Source organism: Notechis scutatus, chromosome 3 (assembly GCF_049901735.1).
Source record: "Notechis scutatus isolate UNSWTSFEM ecotype Mainland chromosome 3, rNotScu1.2, whole genome shotgun sequence".
NCBI classification, from domain to species: domain Eukaryota; kingdom Metazoa; phylum Chordata; class Lepidosauria; order Squamata; family Elapidae; genus Notechis; species Notechis scutatus.
The window spans coordinates 63,034,702-63,057,402 of record NC_142011.1 but is presented as its reverse complement, the minus strand read 5'-3'; the positions used below and the strand labels follow the sequence as shown (position 1 = coordinate 63,057,402).

At 38.8% G+C, this 22,701-nt stretch overlaps 1 protein-coding gene across 4 annotated transcripts in view; it reads left to right on the top strand.

The window, feature by feature from the left end:
• The window catches only part of EPS15 (epidermal growth factor receptor pathway substrate 15), a 57,834-nt gene that overhangs the window by 4,563 nt on the left and 30,570 nt on the right, over positions 1-22,701 (top strand). For 2 of the 4 annotated variants that reach the window (XM_087960255.1, XM_087960254.1), the window contains exons 2-8: positions 3,950-4,015; positions 12,177-12,218; positions 14,442-14,531; positions 16,548-16,595; positions 18,238-18,333; positions 20,164-20,226; positions 22,348-22,473. In XM_087960255.1, the coding sequence (XP_087816381.1) occupies positions 3,950-4,015; positions 12,177-12,218; positions 14,442-14,531; positions 16,548-16,595; positions 18,238-18,333; positions 20,164-20,226; positions 22,348-22,473 (531 nt within the window). The remainder of the gene's footprint in view (positions 1-3,949; positions 4,016-12,176; positions 12,219-14,441; positions 14,532-16,547; positions 16,596-18,237; positions 18,334-20,163; positions 20,227-22,347; positions 22,474-22,701) is intronic. The other 2 variants (XM_087960258.1, XM_087960256.1) reach the window with 1 other exon arrangement.

Here is a 22,701-nt window from a genome sequence, read left to right as displayed (position 1 = left end):
TGTTATTGAATTATCCCTGGATTGAAAACTGACTGATTTACCTGTGAATGACTTTGGATTGCTTGTTTGGACTTTGCTTAACGTTTCTGAAAGTAAAAACCTACATTTACTGTACAGTGTATCTGTGTGCTCTGTGTGTATTATTCCAGCACTACACTCTATACGTCTCCCTATATGCGCTCATTCTCCTAATGAGGAATTACCTCAACACTGGTCCTCAATGGAAGGCAGGTTGATAGCAATTGTTTTTTCTGCAGTTCTAATTATCTGTTGAAGTCTGTGTTTGTCTTGTTTGGTTGCAGAGCTTTCTGAGTTGGCGCAGAAATAATATTTTTGTTGTGCTTTTTTATGACTTTTTTGATATTAGATGTCCGTTTTAAGTCTTGAGATATGATAGAACCTAGAAACTTGAAGGTCTCCACTTGTTGATACTGTGTTGTCTAGTATTATAAGAGGTGGTTGTATAGGATGGTTTCTCCTAAAATCTACCACCACTTCTATGGTTTTGAATGTATTTAGAATAGAATAGAATAACAGAGTTGGAAGGAACATTGGGGGTCTTCTAGTCCAACCCCCTGCTTAGGCAGGAAACCCTACACCACTTCAGACTAATAGTTATCCAACATCTTTTTAAAAACTTCCACTGTTGGAACATTCACACCTTCTGGAGGCAAGTTGTTCCACTGATTAATTGTTCTAACTGTCAGGACATTTCTCCTTAGTTCTGAGTTGTTTCTCTCCTTGATTGGTTTCCACCCATTGCTTCTTGTCCTGCCCTCAGGTGCTCTTCTTTGTGGCAGCCCCTGAGATATTGGAACACTGCTATCCTGTCTCCCCTAGCCCTTCTTTTCATTAAACTAGACATACCCAGTTCCTGCAACCGTTCTTCATATGTTTTAGCCTCTAGACCAGGGGTGGGCAAACTACGGCCCGCGGGCCACATCCAGCCCGTTGGTCTGTCCAATCCGCCCGCCCTGAAAAAAATCGCGTGGCCCCCAAAGCTGCAAAACAGTGCGGAGCGCTCTCAGGGTAGGAAAGAAAAGAAGAATTTTGCAAAGGCCTCAGCTGGGAGTTCGAAATCACCTTCGAGTGCGACCTCTCTGAAGGTGAGTCCCCGCCGATCCCCTTTTTTCCCGGGCTTCAGGCTTAAACTTTGCAAAGGCAAAGTTTGCAGGCGGGAGCGTCTTCTGGCCGAGGAGCGGAAGGGTTCCGCCCGGCGGGCGGGCGGGCTGCTTGGAGCGGGCTGCTTGGAGCCACCTAAAGCTAGGCCACTGCTGGTGGAGCCTTGCCCTGCCTTGGTGCCCCGCTTCCCGGCTCGGCGGTCCTGCTCGGGCGGCACTTTAAAAGCCTGCTCCCAGCACCTGAGCAACTTCCCAGCAACTTGTGGCTTCCTTTTTCCTCGCAGGCGCTTGCGCCTGGCCCCGAGCCGCGCGGTGGAGGGGAAACCCGAGCACCGTCGGGTCGCCTCCTCCAAGCAGCCCGCCCGCGGGCGGAACCCTTCCCGCTCCTTGGCGGGAAGACGCTCCTGCCTGCAAACTTTGCCTGTGCAAAGTTTAAGCCTGAAGCCCCGGAAACCCGAGCAACTTCCCAGCAACTTTCGGCTTCCTTTAACTTGCGGGCGCTCGCGCCTGGCCCCGAGCCACGTGGCGGAGGGGAAACCCGGAGCACCGCCGGGTCGCCTCCTCCAAGCAGCCCGCCCGCCGGGCGGAACCCTTCCCACTCCTCGGCGGGAAGACGCTCCCGCCTGCAAACTTTGCCTGTGCAAAGTTTAAGCCTGAAGCCCGGAAACCTGAGCAACTTCCCAGCAACTTTCGGCTTCCTTTTAACTCGGGCGCCGCGCCTGGCCTTGAGCCGCGCGGCGGAGGGGAAGCCCGGCAGGCGGGCGGGCTGCTTGGAGGAGGCGACCCGGCGGTGCTCCGGCAGCAGCAACAGGCAGTTCCGCCCAGGCTCCGCTCAGGTGTCCGGCTGGGGCTGTCAGGAGTTGCCTTGAGAAGGAAAAGGCAAAACCAGGAGCCGCTGAGCCTGAGCCTCCGGTGCCGCTGCTGCCATTGCAAAGCACCACCACGGCTCTTCCTTTTGCCTTTCCCTTCCCGAGGCAACGCGGACTGGAGCCGCGCGGAGCCGCGCCGGCGGTAGCAACTCCTGACTCAGGGGGCCTCCGAGGAGGGGAAGGAGGAGAAGAGGGGGAAGGGGGGCAATTCCCAAAAATCTTGTGCTGACCCGGCCCATCTGTCAAATTTTAAAAGTCAATGTGGCCCCCGAGCCAAAAAGTTGTCCCACCCCTGCTCTAGACCCCTAATCTTTGTTGCTCTTCTCTGTAGTCTTTCTAGAGTCTCAACATCTCTTTTACATCATGGTGACCAAAACTGAATGCAGTATTCCAAGTGTGGCCTTACCAAGGCATTATAAAGTGGTATTAACACTTCAACTGATCTTGAGTCTATCCCTCTGTTTATGCAGCCTAGAACTGTGTTGGCTTTTTTGGCAGCTGCTGCACATATTTAAATGGTTGTCCATTAGGACTCTTGAGATCCTGCTCACAGTTACAACTATTGAGCAAGGTATCACAAATACTGTGCCTGTGCATTTGATTTTTCTTGCCTAAATGTAGAACCTTACTTTTTTCACCATTGGGTTTAATTTTGTTAGATAGTGCCCAATGTTCAAGTCTATCAAGATCCTTCTGTATCTTAAGCCTATCTTCTGGAGTGTTGGCTATTCCTGCCAGCTTGGTGTCGTGTGCAAATTTGATAGATTTCCCCATCTATCCCCTTGTCCAAGTCACTGATGAAGATGTTGAAGAGTACTGGACCTAAAACAGAGTCTTGGGATACTCCACTGCATACCTCTCTCCATATAGATGCAATTCCATTGAGGACTACAAGTTGAGTGCAGTTGGTCAGCCAGTTATGAATCCATCTGGTGGTGATGCTGTCTCACCCACATTTTTCTGCTTTATCTAGTAATATGTTATGGTCTACTTTATCAATGGCCTTACTGAAGTCCAAGTAAATTATATCAACAGCATTCCTCTCGTCAACTTATTTTGTCACTTTGTCAAAGAATGCAATAAGATTAGTCTGGATGATCTGTTTTTAACAAACCCATGTTAGCTTTTGGTTATTACTTTGTTTGCTTCTAGGTGTTTGCTGATTCATTGCTTGATTATCTTTTCCAGAATCTTCCCTGGTATTGAGGTCAGGCTGATAGGTCTGTAATTTCCTGGATCTATTTTTTTTTTTTTTGAAGATGGGAACTATATCAGCTCTTTTCCAGTCCTCTGGCAATTCCCCGGTGCTCCAAGATCTTTGAAAGATATAGTTCAGTGGTTCTGAGATCTCATCTGACAGTTCCTTCAGAATCTTGGGGTGTAATCCATTCGGTCCTGGTGATTTGAACTCGTCTAGGGTAGACAGGTGTTCATTTTCTTCCCTATTTTAACTTGTGTTCCTAATCTGTTTTTTGTGGTGCTGTTTTTGATAGGTTGGGCTTTTTTTTTTCCTTTTGTGTAAAGACAGAAGCAAAAAATCCCCCATTAGTATTGTAATGTACTTCCTACATAACTTAGTTAGCTGACTAGCAAAAAGTTCATCTATTTCCTCTGTTTGGTTGGGTGGCCTATAGTATAGACCTGTGGTAATGTCATTTCTCCCCCTTTAATGTTGACCCAAATGCATTCAACATTGTTCTGGTTGCACCTGTGACAAGACTAGTTATTCAATCTCCCGTCTATATGCAGATTCATCATTGTTTCAAATGAGACCAATCACTGTTGTATCATCTGCAAACTTCAGTACCTTAATGGAGGGATCTTTTGAGATGCAGGCATTGTTATATAGAGAGAACTGGAGAGAGCACACAGCCCTGGGCAGCTCCTGTGCTAATTGTACAGGTATCTTATGTGATTTTGCCTAGCTTCACCTGCTGCTTCCTGTATGTCTGTTTCTAGGTACTTTCAAGACTGACTTCCCACCTGTCCTCTGGTCATCAGGTTAGACTACTCCAGGCTTATGAGGTGAGAAGTATAAGGATCTCAAAGGCAATATTTTTCTTTAATAGGCCCCACCTTATAGAACAGGTTCAAGTTATAGTTAATGTTCCTTTTATTTAAGAAACCTTGAAAACTGCTCTTTTGCAAGATATTTGGAGCCTAATAGTTTGGTTGTGCAGCACTGTGAATTTGTGTTACGTTTCCTGCTTTTTATTATATTATTGTGCTTATTTCATTATATTGATTGTATGATTTATTTATTTTGTATATTTTTTTATTTTTATATTTTAAAAAACATCTCTTTTGGTGAACAATCTGGTTCCAGGTTTTTACATTTCAATACAAACATGACCATATTTACATATTCCTCTTTCATATTCAATTTCATATCATATTATTACTTATTCCATTTCCCTTCAGCCAGATATTTTAGATCAGGGGTGTCAAACTGGCGGCCCACAGCATGTGCAGGCCATGCCCACCCCAGCTCCATGAATGAGGAAAGGATGTGAGGGCAACATGACGCAGCGAGTTTGACACACGTGTTTTAGACCAGGGGTCACCAACCTTTTGGACCTCAGGGATCACCAAACTCATAATTTTAGATCCCAGGGACCACTAACTGGTTCTGTGGGCGTGGCCTAATTTGTGGGTGTGACTTGGTGGTCACGTGACTGGCTGGGCATAGCTTGTATGTAAATATTATAAATATTTATATAAATATTGAATTTTTTATAAAAAAAAGAGCAACTTTTACCCAAAATCAGGCAAAGCAGGCAGATTGAGTTGCTCACAGAATCATTCAGTGATCTATCTATCTGCCATCGGCTAGCTCAGTCTCTCAAATTTGCTTGCCATGAGTCTGCACTGAATTTGCTTGCAAGCAAACCTTCAGTCCTAAGGGAGGTTCGGCTGTGCTGAGCCGAAGATCTAAAGACTAGCTAGAAAGCAAGAAATCCAACCATTTCCTGCTTCCTAGCTAATCTAAATCTCCTGGCACAGCAGAACAGATGATGGTTGGAAAAAGGAAAAATAGCAATTTAGCAGGCAAGTTTACCGGGTAAGGAGTGAGTGGGTGGGGAGGGTTCCTGCGGGTCATGTGGGCGGCACAGTCTTGTGTTTCTGCGCAGCCTGGATTAATTGCTTTGTGGGGGTGCTCGGGGGGTGAGATTTCTCTGCGGCCCACCAAAATTTTCTCACGGCCCGTTTGGCGACTGCTGTTTTAGACTGTATTTGGCATTTTTAACAAAATTACTGAGTTCTTCCCAAGGACCTGAGATAGGCAAATGTTTTTTAATAATATCAAAGGTACTGTTGTAGGATGTAGGCTGTTCCAAGTAAAGCTGCCTTTTATAATTGACTGACAATAATTCTGTCAATGCCAATAGTGTTCAAATGGTGCTCAACATATTTTGGCATTGTATCCAAGGCACCGATTACAAATAGTATTTTTGCATTTTTTGGCCACAATTATTGTACCTCTATTTGCAGGTGTTTGTATTTTATGTTTTTTTTTCCAATTCTTTCTCTACTATTCTGCTTTCTTCAAGTATTGCGAAACATTTTTGTATTTTTTTATCAATAATTGTTAAGTCTGGAGTACTGTGTGTGGTAAATGCTTGTATGTTTTAATTCTAAAATCCCATCGCACTTTAGCTTCTTCATTTTCTATTACTTTGTCCACTTTGTGAGCCCGCCAGTTAACTGCTTTCAAAGCAAATGGTACTTCTTGCAGATATTGCAATGCACCATTGCTTCTACTTTGTCATGCCATTGTTTGCAGCCAATCTGTGCAATCTTCTTGCAGCAGCTACGTGGGCCACTTTCTCTTCAGCTTTTTTGCATTTTGTTTTCTGTTGCTGTCTTTATTATGGTTGGTTGCACAGTCAGCTAGATGTTTAGACTGAATTTGACATTTTTACCAACCTATCACATCCTTCCCAAGGAACTTGGTAGGTGGATAAAAATGCCAAATCCAATCCAAACATTTTATTACATTAGAGTAATAACTGTCAATGGGGTTCCATTGGGGAAAGGAAAACAACAACCATAAAACAGTGTTTCCCATCCCCATGGAGCCAGCTGAGAATAATACTGTGGTTAATGGTATTGAAAATCACTGAGAGATCAAGGAGCATCAGGACAAATGCATTAGCTCCATCCTGTCTGTCACTTATAAGCATGACCAAAACTGTCTCACTACTAAATCATCCCAGTCTAATAACTAACTGAAATGGATGTAAACAATCCACTTTGTCTGAGTTCTCAACAAGTGTAGACCAACCAGCTTTCCCAGAAAGGGAAGGTTCACTGCTGGATAATAGCTATTGAAAACCATTGGGTTCAAGAATGGCGTCTTCAAGAGGGGTACACCACAGCCTCTTTCAGGACAGGAGGTACCGCCTTTTTCATTAAGGAACTGTCACAACATGAATCCATACATAGATCACTCCCCTGGCTGCTTTTACAACTCAGAAGGGTCTGGATCCAGTTAATGAGCTAAGCACAGATGACAGTACAGAGAACCCCATCCACTTCTTCAGGTTTTTCTGACTCCGACTTATCCCAGATTACCAGATGGTGCCTCAAGAACTTAAGCCTGACTTGCCCAGAGTCCACGTCGGAGTAGAGCTGAGCAATTCATCCAGCAAATAGCCTAGATCAAGGGTGTCAAATTTGTGGCCCACGGGCCAGATGCATCATATGCTGGCCCCACCCCCACCCAGTTTAGCAAAGGAAAAAAGTCCCGATACTTTGTGTGGTGCTGCTGTGACGATGTGAGTTTGACACCCCTGGCCTGGATAATCCCAGAAAGGGTTGGGCCACCCCAAGCAGGTCTGCTGGACAGCTATCAGTGGATGCAAAGTGGGCAAAGATGTAGCCAATTCTTGTCTGAAAGGAAGCTAAAAATAATGCAAATATTTATTGCAAGTTGTTCCATAAAAGTTGATGATATATTCAGTTTGTACTGCTAGTACACACTATACAATTAAAATATAATTTTAGCTTCAAGTGATCTACTGCAAGCAGCAAGAGGCGGTTCCTCACATAACTTGGTCCTAAGCCATGTAAGCCTTTAAAGGTCAAAATCAGCACCTGGAATTGAACCTAGAAGCGAACTGGTAACATATGCAGCTCATGGAGCAGAGGCATAATGTGCTCTTCTAGGGATACCTATAACTGCTCACACTGCCACATTTTGTGCCAAGGGGAACTTGTGGATTTTGTTCAAGGATTGCCCCATGTATAGGACATTACAGTACTCTATTTGGAGGTGACTAGGGTGTGAATAACTGAATAGAGCCTCATGATTAAGGAAAGGATGCAACTGGCACACAATATTAAGCTGTGCAAAGATCCTCCTAGCCACAACAGCTTCCTGCTCTTCAATCCCCAGATTGCCCATCAAGTCTATTTTCAGCATAATACTTAGCAATAGCAATGAAAAACAAAATAAGAGAGAATTGTAATTGGACAATTCTGTGTAGCTGGAGTTCTTGAGCCAACATTAGGGGAGCTGAAGATTCTTCTGGTGGTCTGATAAGGTTCTGGAGCAACACCCAATCTACTTGCTTGCTCCCAGCACCTTATTCACAATTATTACTTCTAAGAAGGCTTGGAAGTTTTCTGGAGAAAAGCAGACGGACAGAAAAACCAAACACAGATAGGCACTGCCCCTTTTCTCTGGGTCTGTCTTCCTGCCACTAAATTCTATTCACTGTGTGTAGGTGACCTACAGCTGCTGCCAGTAGCCTAACTGCTGAAAAAGACCAAAGCAATGCTGGCAGCTTCCCACTTACCATAGATGGAAGACTGTGAAGCTGTGATAAAGCTGCTGGGGTGGAACTTTGTCCTGTGAGTGGAACATGGTTGCAGCACTGGTTGCCAATGTCATTTATCCTGTTCAAGGCTACAGCTACAAATGGGCAAGAATGACTAGCATGCTGGCTCACAGAGCTTTTGTTAGTTTAGTTCAACACAATAATGTAAACGGCACTCTGGCTGGAGGTTGTAAGTCAAACAGAATGTACTTGCAAGTCATAAGACTTGTAACTCCTAAGAAGAAACAATAGGGGCCTCCAGAAGTAAACTGGAAATCCACCAGGTTGTATTCTCCAGTTTCAGAGTGTTTTTATGGAAGGTACTTTTATAGACCACCATTGGAACTAATAAGACAGAAGGAATGAGCTGCAGCACTGCAGTTGAGGTACCTGTCAGAAAACTACTGGGAGAGAAATCTTGTATTAGTTCTATTTTTGCGTTTAGGGCAAAAGGTTTAGGAGTTGACTGAGATGGTGAGTGATGATGTGTGAATTTATATGGGAAGTTTCTTCCTTGGAAAGCTCTACAGAGATCCTCTTCAAAAGTTGCTGTGTATTTTTATAATCCTTTTATGGGCACAGTGCCCAGCATCTTTCATTCTTGATCAGATTGGTTGAGACTGCCAGAAGTTGCAGTTCAATAATTTCTGGAGGCCCACAAATCACCAATTAAAATTTAATTATTAAAGATAACCAACTTTTGTATCCAAGTATAAAAAAGCTTTGATATTGCAGCCTTTAGACAAATGAACCAGTTTTAATGTGGCGTTTATGATTATTGGAGTTTGAGATCCCTGTTCTAAAGGTTCAAGAATGGTAGCTGTTGAATTGTTGGAACTCAAGTATGTTTTGAAAATGTCTGGTACAAAGTATCTGAAATGTCCATCAGCGTGTAACTAACAACAGCTGTTTACTGTTTGAAAATAGTTCTTGCTTAACAAGCCCAATTGGGACTGGCAACTCCATCACTAAGTGACATGCTTGTTAAGTGAGACCTCATATGACCACAACTTGTGGTTTTACTGCCAGCTTCTTCTTGACTCTGCTTCTCAGAAGCCAGCTGAAAATGATGTCATGTGACTATGGGATGGTTGTATGGTTGTAAATGCCTGCTGGTGCCTGAATCTTGGTCACATGACCACAGGGATGCTGTGAAGATCTTAAATGCAAGGACCAGTTGTAAAGTTATTTTTCATCACTGTCATAACTTTGGGCATTAAACAAGGCAGTTGTATTGCAGCTACCTACAGCATTTTCTAGCCTTTAGGTCCCGATTAGGAGAAACTTTAAGCAAACATTTTTCATTAAAAAAAACAACAATAACATTTTTGACTTTGAAGTTTGAAAAGAGAAGTGTGGCCTAAGGAATATCATTCAAATAGACAGGAATTTGTTACAGTTTTTCTGAAGTCTAATTCTTTGTATATCTGCTGACTAAAGAGTCTTTGGGATGTTAAAATGAATGTTAAAGTACAGGATGTGAAAGAGCATATGTTTCCTATGCAAAAGTAACAATAGCTTTAAATAAATGTTTTGTTTGAAAATGATGACTTTGCTGTAATTGACCTTAAGATGTGACAATATTAATTGCTGTATTAGGGTAGAGAAGGAGAAACAAAAGGCAAATTTCATACTTGAACCCATTAGGAAAATAATTGAAAGTAGAACTGCTGATACAAAAATGTCCTTACATAAATTTGTGATGAGATTCATTTTTTTTGTATATAGCTCTGACCACTGCATCTTAAAAAGGCTATTATAGCATTAGAAAATAATGGAAAGAAGAAGCAACCAAAATAATTGGATGTCTGAAGCAACTCCTCTATGGGGTTAGACTACAGTAATTGTGGGTTTTGGACTGGAATGAAGATGGATAAAGGAGACAGTGGCTGAAGTTTATACAATCACATAGGACATACTTAAGCTTCAGAGAGGGAGGTTTTGTCTCTAACAAACATAGTGTTAGAATTCAAGGTCATCCACTGAAACTAAATGCAAAGAGATAATGACCTTCATAAATACTTTTTCACATATTATATACCCTGTTTCTCCAACAATACGGCCTCCCCCAATAGGAAGTCCCAGCATGTTTTATAGGCATGAAATGAAATTAAGCCCCTCCCCAAATTAAGGCCTATATTAAAACATGCAAAATGGGGGGATGGGGGGATGGGGGCTTGCCGTTAGGAAGTACTTTTGTTGCACACCGGATATGGTGCTGCCTGCGTTGACCCCGATACGAAGAGCCCCACCAACGCCGAGGTCAACATCCAAGCCATCGCCGCCCGCCCGAAGATGCAAGGGGGGAAATTAAGTCACCCCAAAAGACGGCCTAGCCATTTTTTCGGGGCTCAAAAAAAAATAAGATCCAGCCTTATTATATGAGAAACACGGTAATTAATGGTAAACTTTGTAATGTGCTATGATTGGCCATATAGGAAGATTTTAAAATGTGCAGAATTAGACAATTATTATTGTGAATGTGTTTCTGTGCATAATTTTAAAGAATGTTGGTTAGAATAGTAAAATCAAATACAAGCTAAACTTAAGAGAATAGAAAGTAGTAAAAATTAAAAGAAAAAAGGAAGAGATAGGTAATGCAATAAAGAAAAAGAAAAGAAATATACAGGTAGTAATTGATTTATGACTGGTCACATAATGACTGACCGAAGTTATGAAGGACTCAAAGTTACTTAGGGCCTATCTTTGAAGTTAAGACGGCTGTTCCTTTCGGGTCTAGGATTTTTCTCTTTTACGATTGTTCGACGCTCTAACGAACAGTTCTAAGAGTCTCTTTTCCTGGATTTTCTTCTTTTTTTTTTCCTTTTAAAGTTAGGGTCTAAATAAAAAAAGGGATCTTCTCACCCACTGTTCATCTACATCGCTCCTGCACATTTCTTTGTTGCCTCGGCTGTCCCAGCTTCATGGAGCCATGATGGCTGCCTCTTCTCCTCATTGTGGATGAGAGGGAAGAAGCCCTGAGTCTAGCAGAAGAGTTGCTGCTCTCCGCGACCTACAGGGTGCCCCTTTTTTCTTAACCACCCCTAGAGAGTGGCTTTAACTCCTTTCTGAGCCCTCCAAGGGGAGAACTCGGTGCAGGAGCGCAGAGACCCACTCCTCACATCCGATCTCTCTGTAACATCAGCCAGAAGTTGGACTATATGTAGATTTTGACGCACAAGTGATGATCTTAAATGTATTCAATTGTGTCAGTGGAATTGTGGTATCTTTAATAATTGATCTTTGCTCAGCTGTAATGTAACAAATAATAGAGCAGCCAAAGACTGTTTCATAGCTATAGTTGTCATCAATAAGTGTTGTTGCACTTGCACAAACAATAATAGAGCCAATAATGACTCCCTGTGTACCAGTGAACGTACTTACCTCTGCATACCTTTTTGTGAGTGGAGTTTCTTGTGTCCAAACTGACTATGAAATGAAACATGCAAAAAGTGCCTGTTGTCAAAAGTTGGCTCGAGGCTCATGGTTTAATTAGGGCATCTGTCAGAACCCTGACACCTGTAAAAGAAAGAAAACCACGAGATCACATTCACTAATAAATAGAAGAGTTGAATTGCTATTACTTTTTGTTGTGCCACATCTAATTAAGTAATCTTGTCTCATGATGTATAGCTGCCATGATTTTACATGACATATTACCTTGTAAGGTTTTCCTACTGTAAATGGTATCAACTGAACACTTAAAACGATTGGGATTATTTATTTATTTATTTATTTATTTATTTATTTATTTATTTATTTATTTGATTTGCCAATTGTTTACAAGATAATAAGTATAAGTGTATACATAGTTGTGAATACATGAAATGGGTACATATAAGAAAAGTACATGATGTAAAAGTACATGGGTACATATAAGATTAGTACATGATAATATAGGTACTATGCATACAATAATAAATATAAATATTAATACTATTAATACTGTGATTTTGAAAATGTGTGGGCTGAAATTTGCTGTTCTGCAAAAGACTGACTGAAATGAAATAGGAAAAAAGGAATAAATAATTAGTATCCTAAGTAATGATTAATATATTTTACATTAATACCCTACTGGATTTGTGCTTCAGAACAACTTAAAGGCAAAATTTAGCATTAATCACTTTCAGCATAAACAGTTCTATGTCATAGGCTCAGGCTACTCATATTTTGTTGTATCTTATAGTACTTGTTTCAGTTAAACATTTATTACCATTTTGACTTTGTAGTTAACTTAATTCTATGCAAATACTCATGTCTTTAGTTTCTGAATGTTTCTATCTAAATGTACTAATCTATTATATTTTTAAAATTAAGCAGTTTGGAAAATTAAGCAATAATTAGATATTATTATATTTTGTTAGCTGTCAAGTGCAAATCCAGTATACGAAAAATATTATCGTCAGGTAAGTGTGAGCTTATTTTCTTTGCTTTTTTAAAAAATAAAATAATTTTTCATTTGTTTGTTATGGTTAAATGTCTTAAATAGAATAAAATGAACCACTTTTGTAGTTTATAGAGTAAAATAAGCATTTTAACTATGCTAAAAGTTAATTTTATATCTTAGCACAGATGTCTCCAAACTTGGCAACTTTAAGACTTGTGGATTTCAACTCCCAGAATTCCTCAACCAGCATAGCTGGCTGAGGAATTCTGGGAGTTGAAGTCCACAAGTCTTAAAGTTGCCAGGTTTGGGGACCTCTGTCTTAGCACAAAATCAGAGTACAATAGACCTTGTTTCATACCCAGAATAATCCCAGTTAAGATCTATTGTTAAAACTTTATCATTGCTTAAGAGATTTGTTTGTATACAAAGTTTATCAGTACCAATAGTTACTGTTATACCCCTGCGGACCCCCGCTTGAAGCCTTCTTTAGGGTTACAAGCCTCCCTCTTCTTCCCCCCCCCCACCCCCGCCTTGCAAAACCGAACCGTCTGGTAAAAAAGGAACAGATCTATTGGTAATAAAAAGCCCACCAGATAACTTTTTTTCTGAGAATTTCCCCATAAATGAGATGCCATTTAAATGGCTCAGTGTAAACATTTAATTAAAGTGAGTATAATGTATATAAATTGTTAGCTGTAAAATCACAGAGAATGTTAATAATTATTTGAAAACTAATTTGGGCAGTGAGTCTATTCATATCCTTCTGCTTGCAGTCTCTGCTGTATGCTTCAATTATATTGGCCCTTTCTCTGGACTTTAGAGCAAAGCACAAAGTTACTCTTTCCCCTCCCCCTCCCTTGACTTTTTTATTTGATTTCTTTACCACCCTAGTCCAAGGGATTCTAGGTACTATGCATACAATTATAATTAAAACATTACAAATAATACTTCAGAATAATACAAAATCCAATAAAATTGATACTCTGCAAGATCCTGTGTGGCTCATTTGGAGTCTGGAGACAGTATTAAAAACCAAATTGATAGAAGCTAGTGGCTTTCAAGATACCAGCTTTCCATTTTTTATTATTTTAAATGAGGCAGAAAGCTGGAATATACTAAGGCAGGTGACCTGTGAGTTCAAATTGAGATCCCAGCCTTAAGTATTTTATCATTTTCATCTGTGGAGATTATATACTGGTAGATACTAGAATGTAAGGCATCTTAAAATAGAAAACTGTCTTGGAAATGAGGGGTCCTTGCTACTCTCTGAGCTTGATTGTTTTTAGCACAGATGATATCGGGTTTGGGAAATGAAACATATACAAAAAAACAACCAATATATATTTAGTATATTGACTCTAGGCCATGTAAAGCTTTAGAAGCAATTATAACATCTGGGAGCTGGATAGATGTCTTTGAATATTTATTTGCTAAAAGTGATCACAGACGTAACTTTTTGTAACTATATATACAATGGCAAGATTTTAGCACAGAGTGTATATAGTTCTACAGTACTGTGTATGCAACATGATTAAATATTCCATAATTCTTTACTCCAGGGGTGTCAAACTCAAGGCCCACGGGCCAGAGTCAGCCCGCAGGGTGTTGAGATCTAGTCCACAGGGCCAGCCTGGAAAAAGCAAAGGACCGGGGTGCCTCCACGGAGCACGGGGGGGCACGCATCCCCTTGTGTTGCGCCCCTTTTGCTGGCAGAAGGCTGCAGGAGGCCATTGCAGCTAAAAATGGCGCGTGGGCTTCCCTGGCAGAGGGCTATCAAAACAAACTAAAAACAAAAGGAGAAATGTTTCTCCTTTTGCATTTGAGCATGCAAGAAGTCACAGGAAAGGAGAAAGGGAAAGAGGAAGGGTAAAGAAAAAAAGGGGGGAAAGATGGGAAGAGAGCAAGGAAAGAAAAATAAGAGGAGAAGAAAGAAAAAGGGGGGGTGGGATGAAGGAAGGGAGGAAGGAGATCATAATGAGAGTGAGGGAAGGTCTCGGGATAGTCCTGCCTTAGCACTTGGTCACCACAGGTGTCCCTGACATGAGTAATACTGAGCTGGCCATAGCCACCATTGCCACGCCCCTTCAGCCTTCCAAGGCCAAACACAACCCTGATGCGGCCCTCAATGAAATTGAGTTAGACACTCTTACTTTACTTTATTATCTGAGTTAATAAAAGTTTTGTTAAAACGATATATTTTAAAGAATTGCTCGTTTGAATCAGTTATGACCTCTTTTGGCAGGTTGATCCTAGTAATTCTGGAAGAGTGTTGGCTTCTGATGCAGCTGTCTTTTTGAAAAAATCAGGACTAACAGATTTGATACTTGGGAAGGTATTGATATGTTCAGATAAGGGGATAATCATCTATCTTGACGTTACAAAAATAAAAATGCCATTACTTGCAGAATCTTTTACATTTTACATATTTCATTGTTATTGTAATTCTTACTGGTATTATCTTATGCTGGTCTATGACTAAAATAAAGATTCAATTTGATCCCGCATCTACTGCTAATCTGTTAACAATTTTTTAGTGTTACATTCTGCATAGAAGTTATAGCTTTGTTTCTTTAATCATTTCTTTAATCAGTGAAATATATTTTTAGGTAGGTAGGTAGGTAGATTAAGTTCCACTTATTAAAGATATATATATATATAATAATACATATTCTCTCTTTATCTATCTATCTATCTATCTATCTATCTATCTATCTATCTGTGTGTGTTTTCTTAAGTTTTCGCGGAAACTTACATGTATGGTATTCAGCTTTGTTCGGGTATTTTCCCACACCATTGTAGTTGTGCTTTTAAAGTTGTAACAATGTTTCGGCAGAATCTCATCTGCCATCATCAGGCTTCTGATATATATATCTATATGGTATTCAGCTTTGTTCGGGTATTTTCCCACATCATTATAGTTGTGCTTTTAAAGTTGCAGCAGTGTTTCGGCAGAATCTCATCTGCCATCATCAGGCTTCTGTATTGTGTTCGCCTGTCACAGACGAACACAATACGGAAGCCTGATGATGGCAGATGAGATTCTGCCAAACGCTGCTACAACTTTAAAACCACAACTATAATGACGTGGGAAAATACCCGAACAAAGCTGAATACCATATATGAAGTACCAGCGAAAACTTAAGAAAACAAACAAACAAACACACACACACACACACACACACACATATATATATAAAGATATAAAGATTATATATATATAATTAAATGGAATATATATATATATATATATATATATATATATATATATATATATATATATATATATATTTATATTTATATTTATATTTATATTTATATTTATAATTAAATGGAATATATATAAATGGAATTAATCAGTGGAACAATTATGAGTGCTCCAAATGGTTGTCCAATCTTTTTAAGAAGAGATTGGGCAACCATTTGTCTGAAATGGTATAGGGCCATGATGGTGAACCTATGGCACGCATGCCACAGGTGGCATGCAGAGCCATTTGTTCCGGCACGTGAGCTGCAGGTAAACTTACCTCACTGCGCATGCACGCGCCTCACTGCTTATTTTTCAGCTGGTTTGAAGCCTTTTTCAGCCTCCCAGAGGCTTGAAATAAGCCTCTGCAGGATTTGCAGGACGAATAATAGGCCCGTTTCATCACTTCCTGTAATACCAAAAGTGACAAAACAGGCCTATTATTCGGTCTGCAAAGCCTGCAGAGGCTTTTTTCAAGCCTCTGGGAGCCCGAAAAAGGCTTCATGCTGGCTGAAAAACAGTTGTGAGGCGCAGTGCAGGTAAGGGGGCCGGGGGGATTGCGTGTGCATGCGCAGGGGGTGGAGACGCACACAAATTGCCTTCTGGGTGCTGGCACACGAATGCACAATTTTTGGCACAGGACCCCAAAAAGGTTAGCCACCACTGGTATAGGGTTTCCTGCTTGAGTAGGAGGTTGGATTAGAAGATCTTCAAGGTCCTTCCCAACTCTGTTATTCTGTTATTCTTGAAAGTAATCGTTTTAATTTTTAGTTCAAGTGTTTCCAATATTGGGTATCCAGGAGTATTACTTGATTACATTATATGAAAGATTCTCCAAGATTTAGAGTAATCTAAAGATCTTTTTAAATACATAGAATATATTTATTATTGAAAGATATTCAAAAACTATAAAGCCTGATTCAGATTGAGCTCTAATTATTATAATACTGTAATCTCTGTTAGCTAGGATTAAACAATTTAGTTGTGTTAGTATTGAAACTATTGCCAAGAATAAATATAACATTTTAAAAATAGATTGATAAGTTGAATAAAATAACTTTCTGGCATCACTTTACATGTTTCTTTTATGTAACTATATTTTAGGTTTGGGACCTTGCTGATACAAATGGCAAAGGTATCTTAAACAAACAGGTAAGATATATTTACTTCTGCATATAAAGACAGTTATGAAATAACAACAAAAAAGTATCTCTCCAATATTTTAAATAATAGAATAGAATAGAATAGAATAGAATAGAATAGAATAGAATAGAATAGAATAGAATTCTTTATTGGCCAAGTGTGATTGGACACACAAGGAATTTGTCTTGGTGTGTATGCTCTCAGTGTACATAAAAGAAAAGATACATTCGTCAAGAGTCAAGAATCATAAGGTACGACAATTAATAATAGTCATATGAAATCTGTAGTGAATTGCAGAGAATAATAAAGAATAAAGAAACCATTAGAGACCATTTCACTGAGGCACCTGTCGTCGGTGCCATATATCTGATTATAGTGTGAACATCTGTCTTTGTTTTATTAACAAGGTAGGGGAGCATGTGTAGAAAATAGCCTGGAATTTTTCTAATCATTTTACCAGCAGTGATTATAGGAGATACTGTTTATGTATGTATGTATGCATGTATGTATTTATTTATTTATTTAGCATATGGCATATTGTACATGAACTAGCAATATATATTAACAAATCACTTAGATATTGCCTTCAGCTTAGAGCCAGTCACAATGTGATCTAAAGTTTGAGGTGGGACCCCCACAGTCACACTGTAGGGAGGATACTGTGCTCCATTTATACAGAGAGTGTCGGCAGATGCTGTCTGTGGTGTAAATCCTATTCAAGATTGTCCACTGCCAACATGTTAGTTCAAAGCTTGGCACCTTTTTTGTGGATATATATATATATATGTCTGGGTGTTCAGTGGTCTGTTTGGCTTTCCATTGAGAGTTGACGTTCAAGTTGTTGGGCAGATGTTGTTCAAGTGCCAGTGGGGACTTCCTGAATTTGAGTCTTCCCACTGTATCTGTAGTTGCTTCTTCCCATTTCCACTTTCTGCTTATCTTGTTTCTGTCACTGTGTGTGTGTGTGTGTGCATGCATCCGTGCATGTCCGTGCATGCGTCCGTGCATGCTTCGAAGCACAGATGCGTTGTCTATGCTCTGCAGTGAGTCACATAATCAGGAGAGAGCAGGCACAGATTGGAGCAGTCAGCAAACTTCTGAGAAATTACTTAACTGCCTCTCTGGTAAGAATTCACTGGGGGTAGAGAGTCTGGAATATTTTGGCTTCTGCTTGGCCACTGTATTATATGAGCACTCTCCTTAATGGACCTTTGACCTGATTCAGCAGAATTCTTACAGGATAGAGGATAGAAGATAGACAAAGATACAAATAAAACTTCTCATTAAATTTTATTAAGCCTGCACTCCTTGTTATGTTGAGCCTAATAGATGGGAACAAAATACATTGAGCATTGTGTATCATTAAAAACAAGCTAAATAAAATGTGCACAGTTTCTCATAGCATAGACAAGTTTATAAACAGACAAGAAATCCTGTTAATTATATGAGCCCTCTGTGTGCCTCCCTCTTCCAATTTATACTTTAAAAACTGTTTAGTGAACAAATCACTACCAAAGTATTGTGAAAAACAAGCTTCAGGTCATATCAATGCACAATGCTGTGCAAAAAATAATAATTTGATGTTTGTAATTTGAATTAACCAAGCATTGTCTATAAAATTGTTTCATGTTACTTTCTTTTTCCTTTATAGGAATTTTTTGTGGCTTTACGTCTTGTAGCCTGTGCACAAAATGGATTGGATGTTTCGCTGAGTAGTCTTAACCTGCCTGTTCCTCCACCTAGATTTGTAAGACACTTAAAAAAATGAATTACGCTACAACAAAAAATTGTTCACTGACTTGCATAGCATACACTCTCAACAACAGCTTAAAAATTATTGTGTAATTATGTATGTCTGGATTGTGCCTTAATTGTTTAATGATGGAAGATTTTTTCCCCAAATGTTTATTTTAGTAAAAAAAAGAAAATTAAAGTACAAAACTCCAAAAGATTAAAAACAAACAAACAAAAACACATCAGTAAGACACTTAAAAATGCATTGGGAAAAAAAAGAAAAACTAACACCTATAAACATATTATCCCCCCTAGTTGAATATTGATTGATACATTACTACAATATTAATTTATCACCCCTTGCAAAATAGGCTCAAAATATTTTAAACTACTAAATCTATTTGCATATTAATAGCATGTCATCTATATACTATATTAATGACAAAACAGTTATCAGGGAGAACAGTAATTAATACTTTGATAAAACAAAGACAAGGTAAAACTTTCAAAAACCTCACCCCAAAAATTAACGATAATTCATCCTGGATCAACTATCCATGTTTGCTTTTTTAATTCCATCTCTTATCAAACTGCTGTGGCTGAAACTAGTGCTGCTCAGTCCAGGCAAATGACTATATACATTATTCCCTTAGTGTAAATATCTGCTACCCTCTCTCCCCTTTAATCACAGTTTTTTAATTTTTGGATTTACTAATTGTTTTTATATCACTGTTGTATAGTTGTTGTTTTTTTACTTTGTGCTGTCCAGAGTCATGAGATGGCCAGTCATATACCAGTAAGAATGAATGAATGAATGAGTGAATGAATGAATGAATGAATACATATACGCAGAACATGAGCAGTCTCAAGATTGGAAAATGATGACCAAAGTTGTTTGATCTGAAAGAGTGATTTAAACCCTGCATCAGATAGGGTTTGATTATTATATTTCACAAAGTTTTGAAATTTCAGCAGTTATCTAGTTCCTAAATCTAGGGTTGTATTTCAAGAAGTATAAAGATTTATAATTATGCATGTCCCAAAATGTACACTTCGGACATTGCTTATGTGTATGACTGTTTTTCCATAGAATTCTTTTCTAGTTGCAAAACTGGCATTATTCAGCGAGTCTATGCAATTTCCCTTTTCTGTGAACTCTTGCATTAGTTGATTTCTAGGAACTTTATTTTTTTCTAATGTCAGAAAAAAATGACTAGTTTTCGTATTAGAGGATTTTGTTCACATCAGTTTATCCTTAGAATGTGCTGAGTTATAACATAATTTCTGGTAGTTACCACTTATCTATCAATTTTCTCCACACTCTGTACCAGAACAATTCCAGGATCCTGTCTTCTGCAGAATATAATCATAATTCTGAATTTTCCAGTTCTTGTAGCAATTGAGAAACCACCATTATGTCAAATTACCAAAGTTCATAACTGTAAGATAGTGTCTCATCTTTCTCACGCACATTAAATGAATAAATACTGGTAGGATGGGGTTTTTTTCCTATGCTATAGCATGGTTAATGACAGATGGCATGCGTAGCTCTTTAATAATCTAAAATAATCCTAGCAGCCTATTAAGAAAGACCCAAACACATGCCAGGCATAACTTGGGATGATTGGCTTGCAATGTATATATACAGATCTATATATACAGTTTAGGAGAGGAAGATAATTCATTTAAATCTTTGAATTCTTTTCTTGTGACTGAATGAGGTATTTAAATGTAAGTAGAAATAAATGGTGGCACTAAATGTGAAAAAACAGGTTTATGACAAGAAATTCAGATAACACAAATAGATATTTAAAACGATCTTTTTAATTTTATTTCCTATTAGAATGATTCCACAAGTCCATTATTATGTGGTGGAGCTCCACCTGACATCCCCTGGGCTGTTAAGGTAAATTAATTAATTGCGCTATGGCATATGCTCTCAGTGAATATGCTTAATGGTATCAGATTCTTTCTAGAAAAGATTTTCCACTTTCCTTGTTTCACCCACTTTTCCAGAACAAAAGCCAGTTTGGTATAGTGTTTAAGATGCTGATCTAGAAATCAGAAGAGTGAGTTTTAGTCCTGCGTTAGGCATGAAAGCCAGCTGGATGACTCTGGTCCAGTCAGTCTCTCTCTCAGCTCATCTTCCCCCATAGGATTGATTTTGTTGTGGCGAAAGAAAGAAAGAAAACCAGATATTTTCATTGCCTTGAATTGCTTATAAAGTAATAAAGGTGGGATAAAAACCAAATATATAAAAACAGTCTTACTCTGGCAAACAGGTTTCTTTTTTATGTTTGTGCCTTGCTGTGTTGTGATTTGGCAACTAAGCCATAAAGCCATAACCATTTCACATATATTGGATACCTGGAAATGTGAGGGGTATTTCTTAGTTCTTGAGCATATATGAAAGCATATGACAGATATGAACTGCTATGTAACCCAATCTTAAATATACAGCTTTCTTGAGTAAAAACTAAGTTATGTAACCCCTTAGTTTCTGGCCTTGATTATGACTTCCTGGCCACTATTCCATTGCCACAATAATTTGCTTTCTTGTTCCTATATTCATAGACGCCGTCCATAAATTCCTGGACTACCTTTCTTCCTGTTTATTTCCAACGTAGAGTCCTTATAATTATTGTCCAAGTACTTTAATGGCCCTGTCATTATGGATATCTGCATTCATGTCTCAGTATCTTAGTACATTACATACAATACAATATATTGACATTTTCTTCTCCCAATTTTGTACAGGTAGTCCTTGACTTAGAACAGTTCATTTAGTAACTGTTTGAAGTTACAATGGCACTGAAAACAGTGACTTATAATTGTTTTTCACACTTATGACCATAAAAATTACCTCTAGGCCCCAAAGTATGTCATATCTCTTTAAATACAAACTTGAGGCCTCTTGTCTTTTCTGTGACACAATCTCCTGATAGCAGAATTGCAGTGGATTTTTTGCATATACAACATCCTTTCTTTTTTCTTTTTTTCTTCTGTCAAATGTGACTGAATCTCCCAAAAGCAGTATTTATTTCAATGTATTTGCAAAGCATAATGCTTATTAATAATTCTGACATGAAACTTCGATGTTAAAAGCCACAAAAGAAGGAACCAAAACAGGGATTCAGAAAAACAAGGGAATCTCTGGTATATTCTGGAAGACTGAAGTGTTTAGCTCTTTGAACATGCCTAGTAGTGATGGTGTGTTGATTGATGGGTGGAAAAGAGAAAACTGAAAGCTAAGAGGTAGGAAATGGAATAATTTATTGGAAATGTCACCCCTGCTTTTAGGAGATGGAAGTATGTTATAGCATCACATTGTAGATTCTACTTCTTCCCAAACCTGGCGTCAAATCTGCAATCCTACTACGCTGGAAATAATTAGGAGTGAGGCAATGATTTCTGTGTATTTTACACATTCTTTAGAAATGCACTAATGTATTCATTTATAATTTTAAAAAATCCAAAATAGCTTATTGAGACCATCCCCGCCTTTCAGATGTGGAATGTTGGCCACTGGGGGAAAGAGAAGAACGTCTGACCTATAATCCCAGGTTGAGATTATAATTGGATAGACATAATTTATGCTGTGGTTTCAGGAAAAAAGAAAAAAAACACATTTGCATTGTGGCTGCTTAATCAGGTTTTTTTTTAGTCTGCAAGCCCAATAAGTGAATATTTTAGGGGAAAATATTTATGTTTTACCTATAGTTTGCTTTAGAAACAATGAAATCTCATAAACAAATAAGGTTTAAAGTATTTGGAATATTTGATGTTCACATTTATATTGTTTCAAAGTAACTCATACCAAAGTTCAAGCAAAATCTCTAAGAACAGGTCATCTTTCTTCCCTTGCTGTCCTATTTTCATTTACTCTAATTCTCTTGAAACTTTGTTTGTCAGACTTAGATTTCCTAAGAAGGGTGACAGTACTTTTTTTTATGAAATGTTCTTTCCGAATGTTTGCATATGCTAACATTGTAAATTAAGGATAGCTTCTTAATGTCTTTATAACCAGATAGAAGACAAGGCCAAGTATGATGCCATCTTTGACAGCCTGAATCCAGTGAATGGATTATTGTCCGGTGATAAAGTGAAACCTGTTCTCTTAAACTCTAAGCTACCAGTTGATGTCTTGGGAAGGGTAAGAACAACAAATAATTTTGCAAACTGTAATATTTCTCTATTGAATTCTGTAGTTAGGATTGAATAATTGTAAAATCATCCTCTCTCTTACACCTATCACACTCTCATTATTCACAGCCACCCAAGGAGAGTCATTAAAAGGGGATAGCAATAGTACTTAGGCTGATATAACACTTCACAGTGCTTTGCAGCCCTCTCTAAACAATTTACAGTATTAACATTTTTC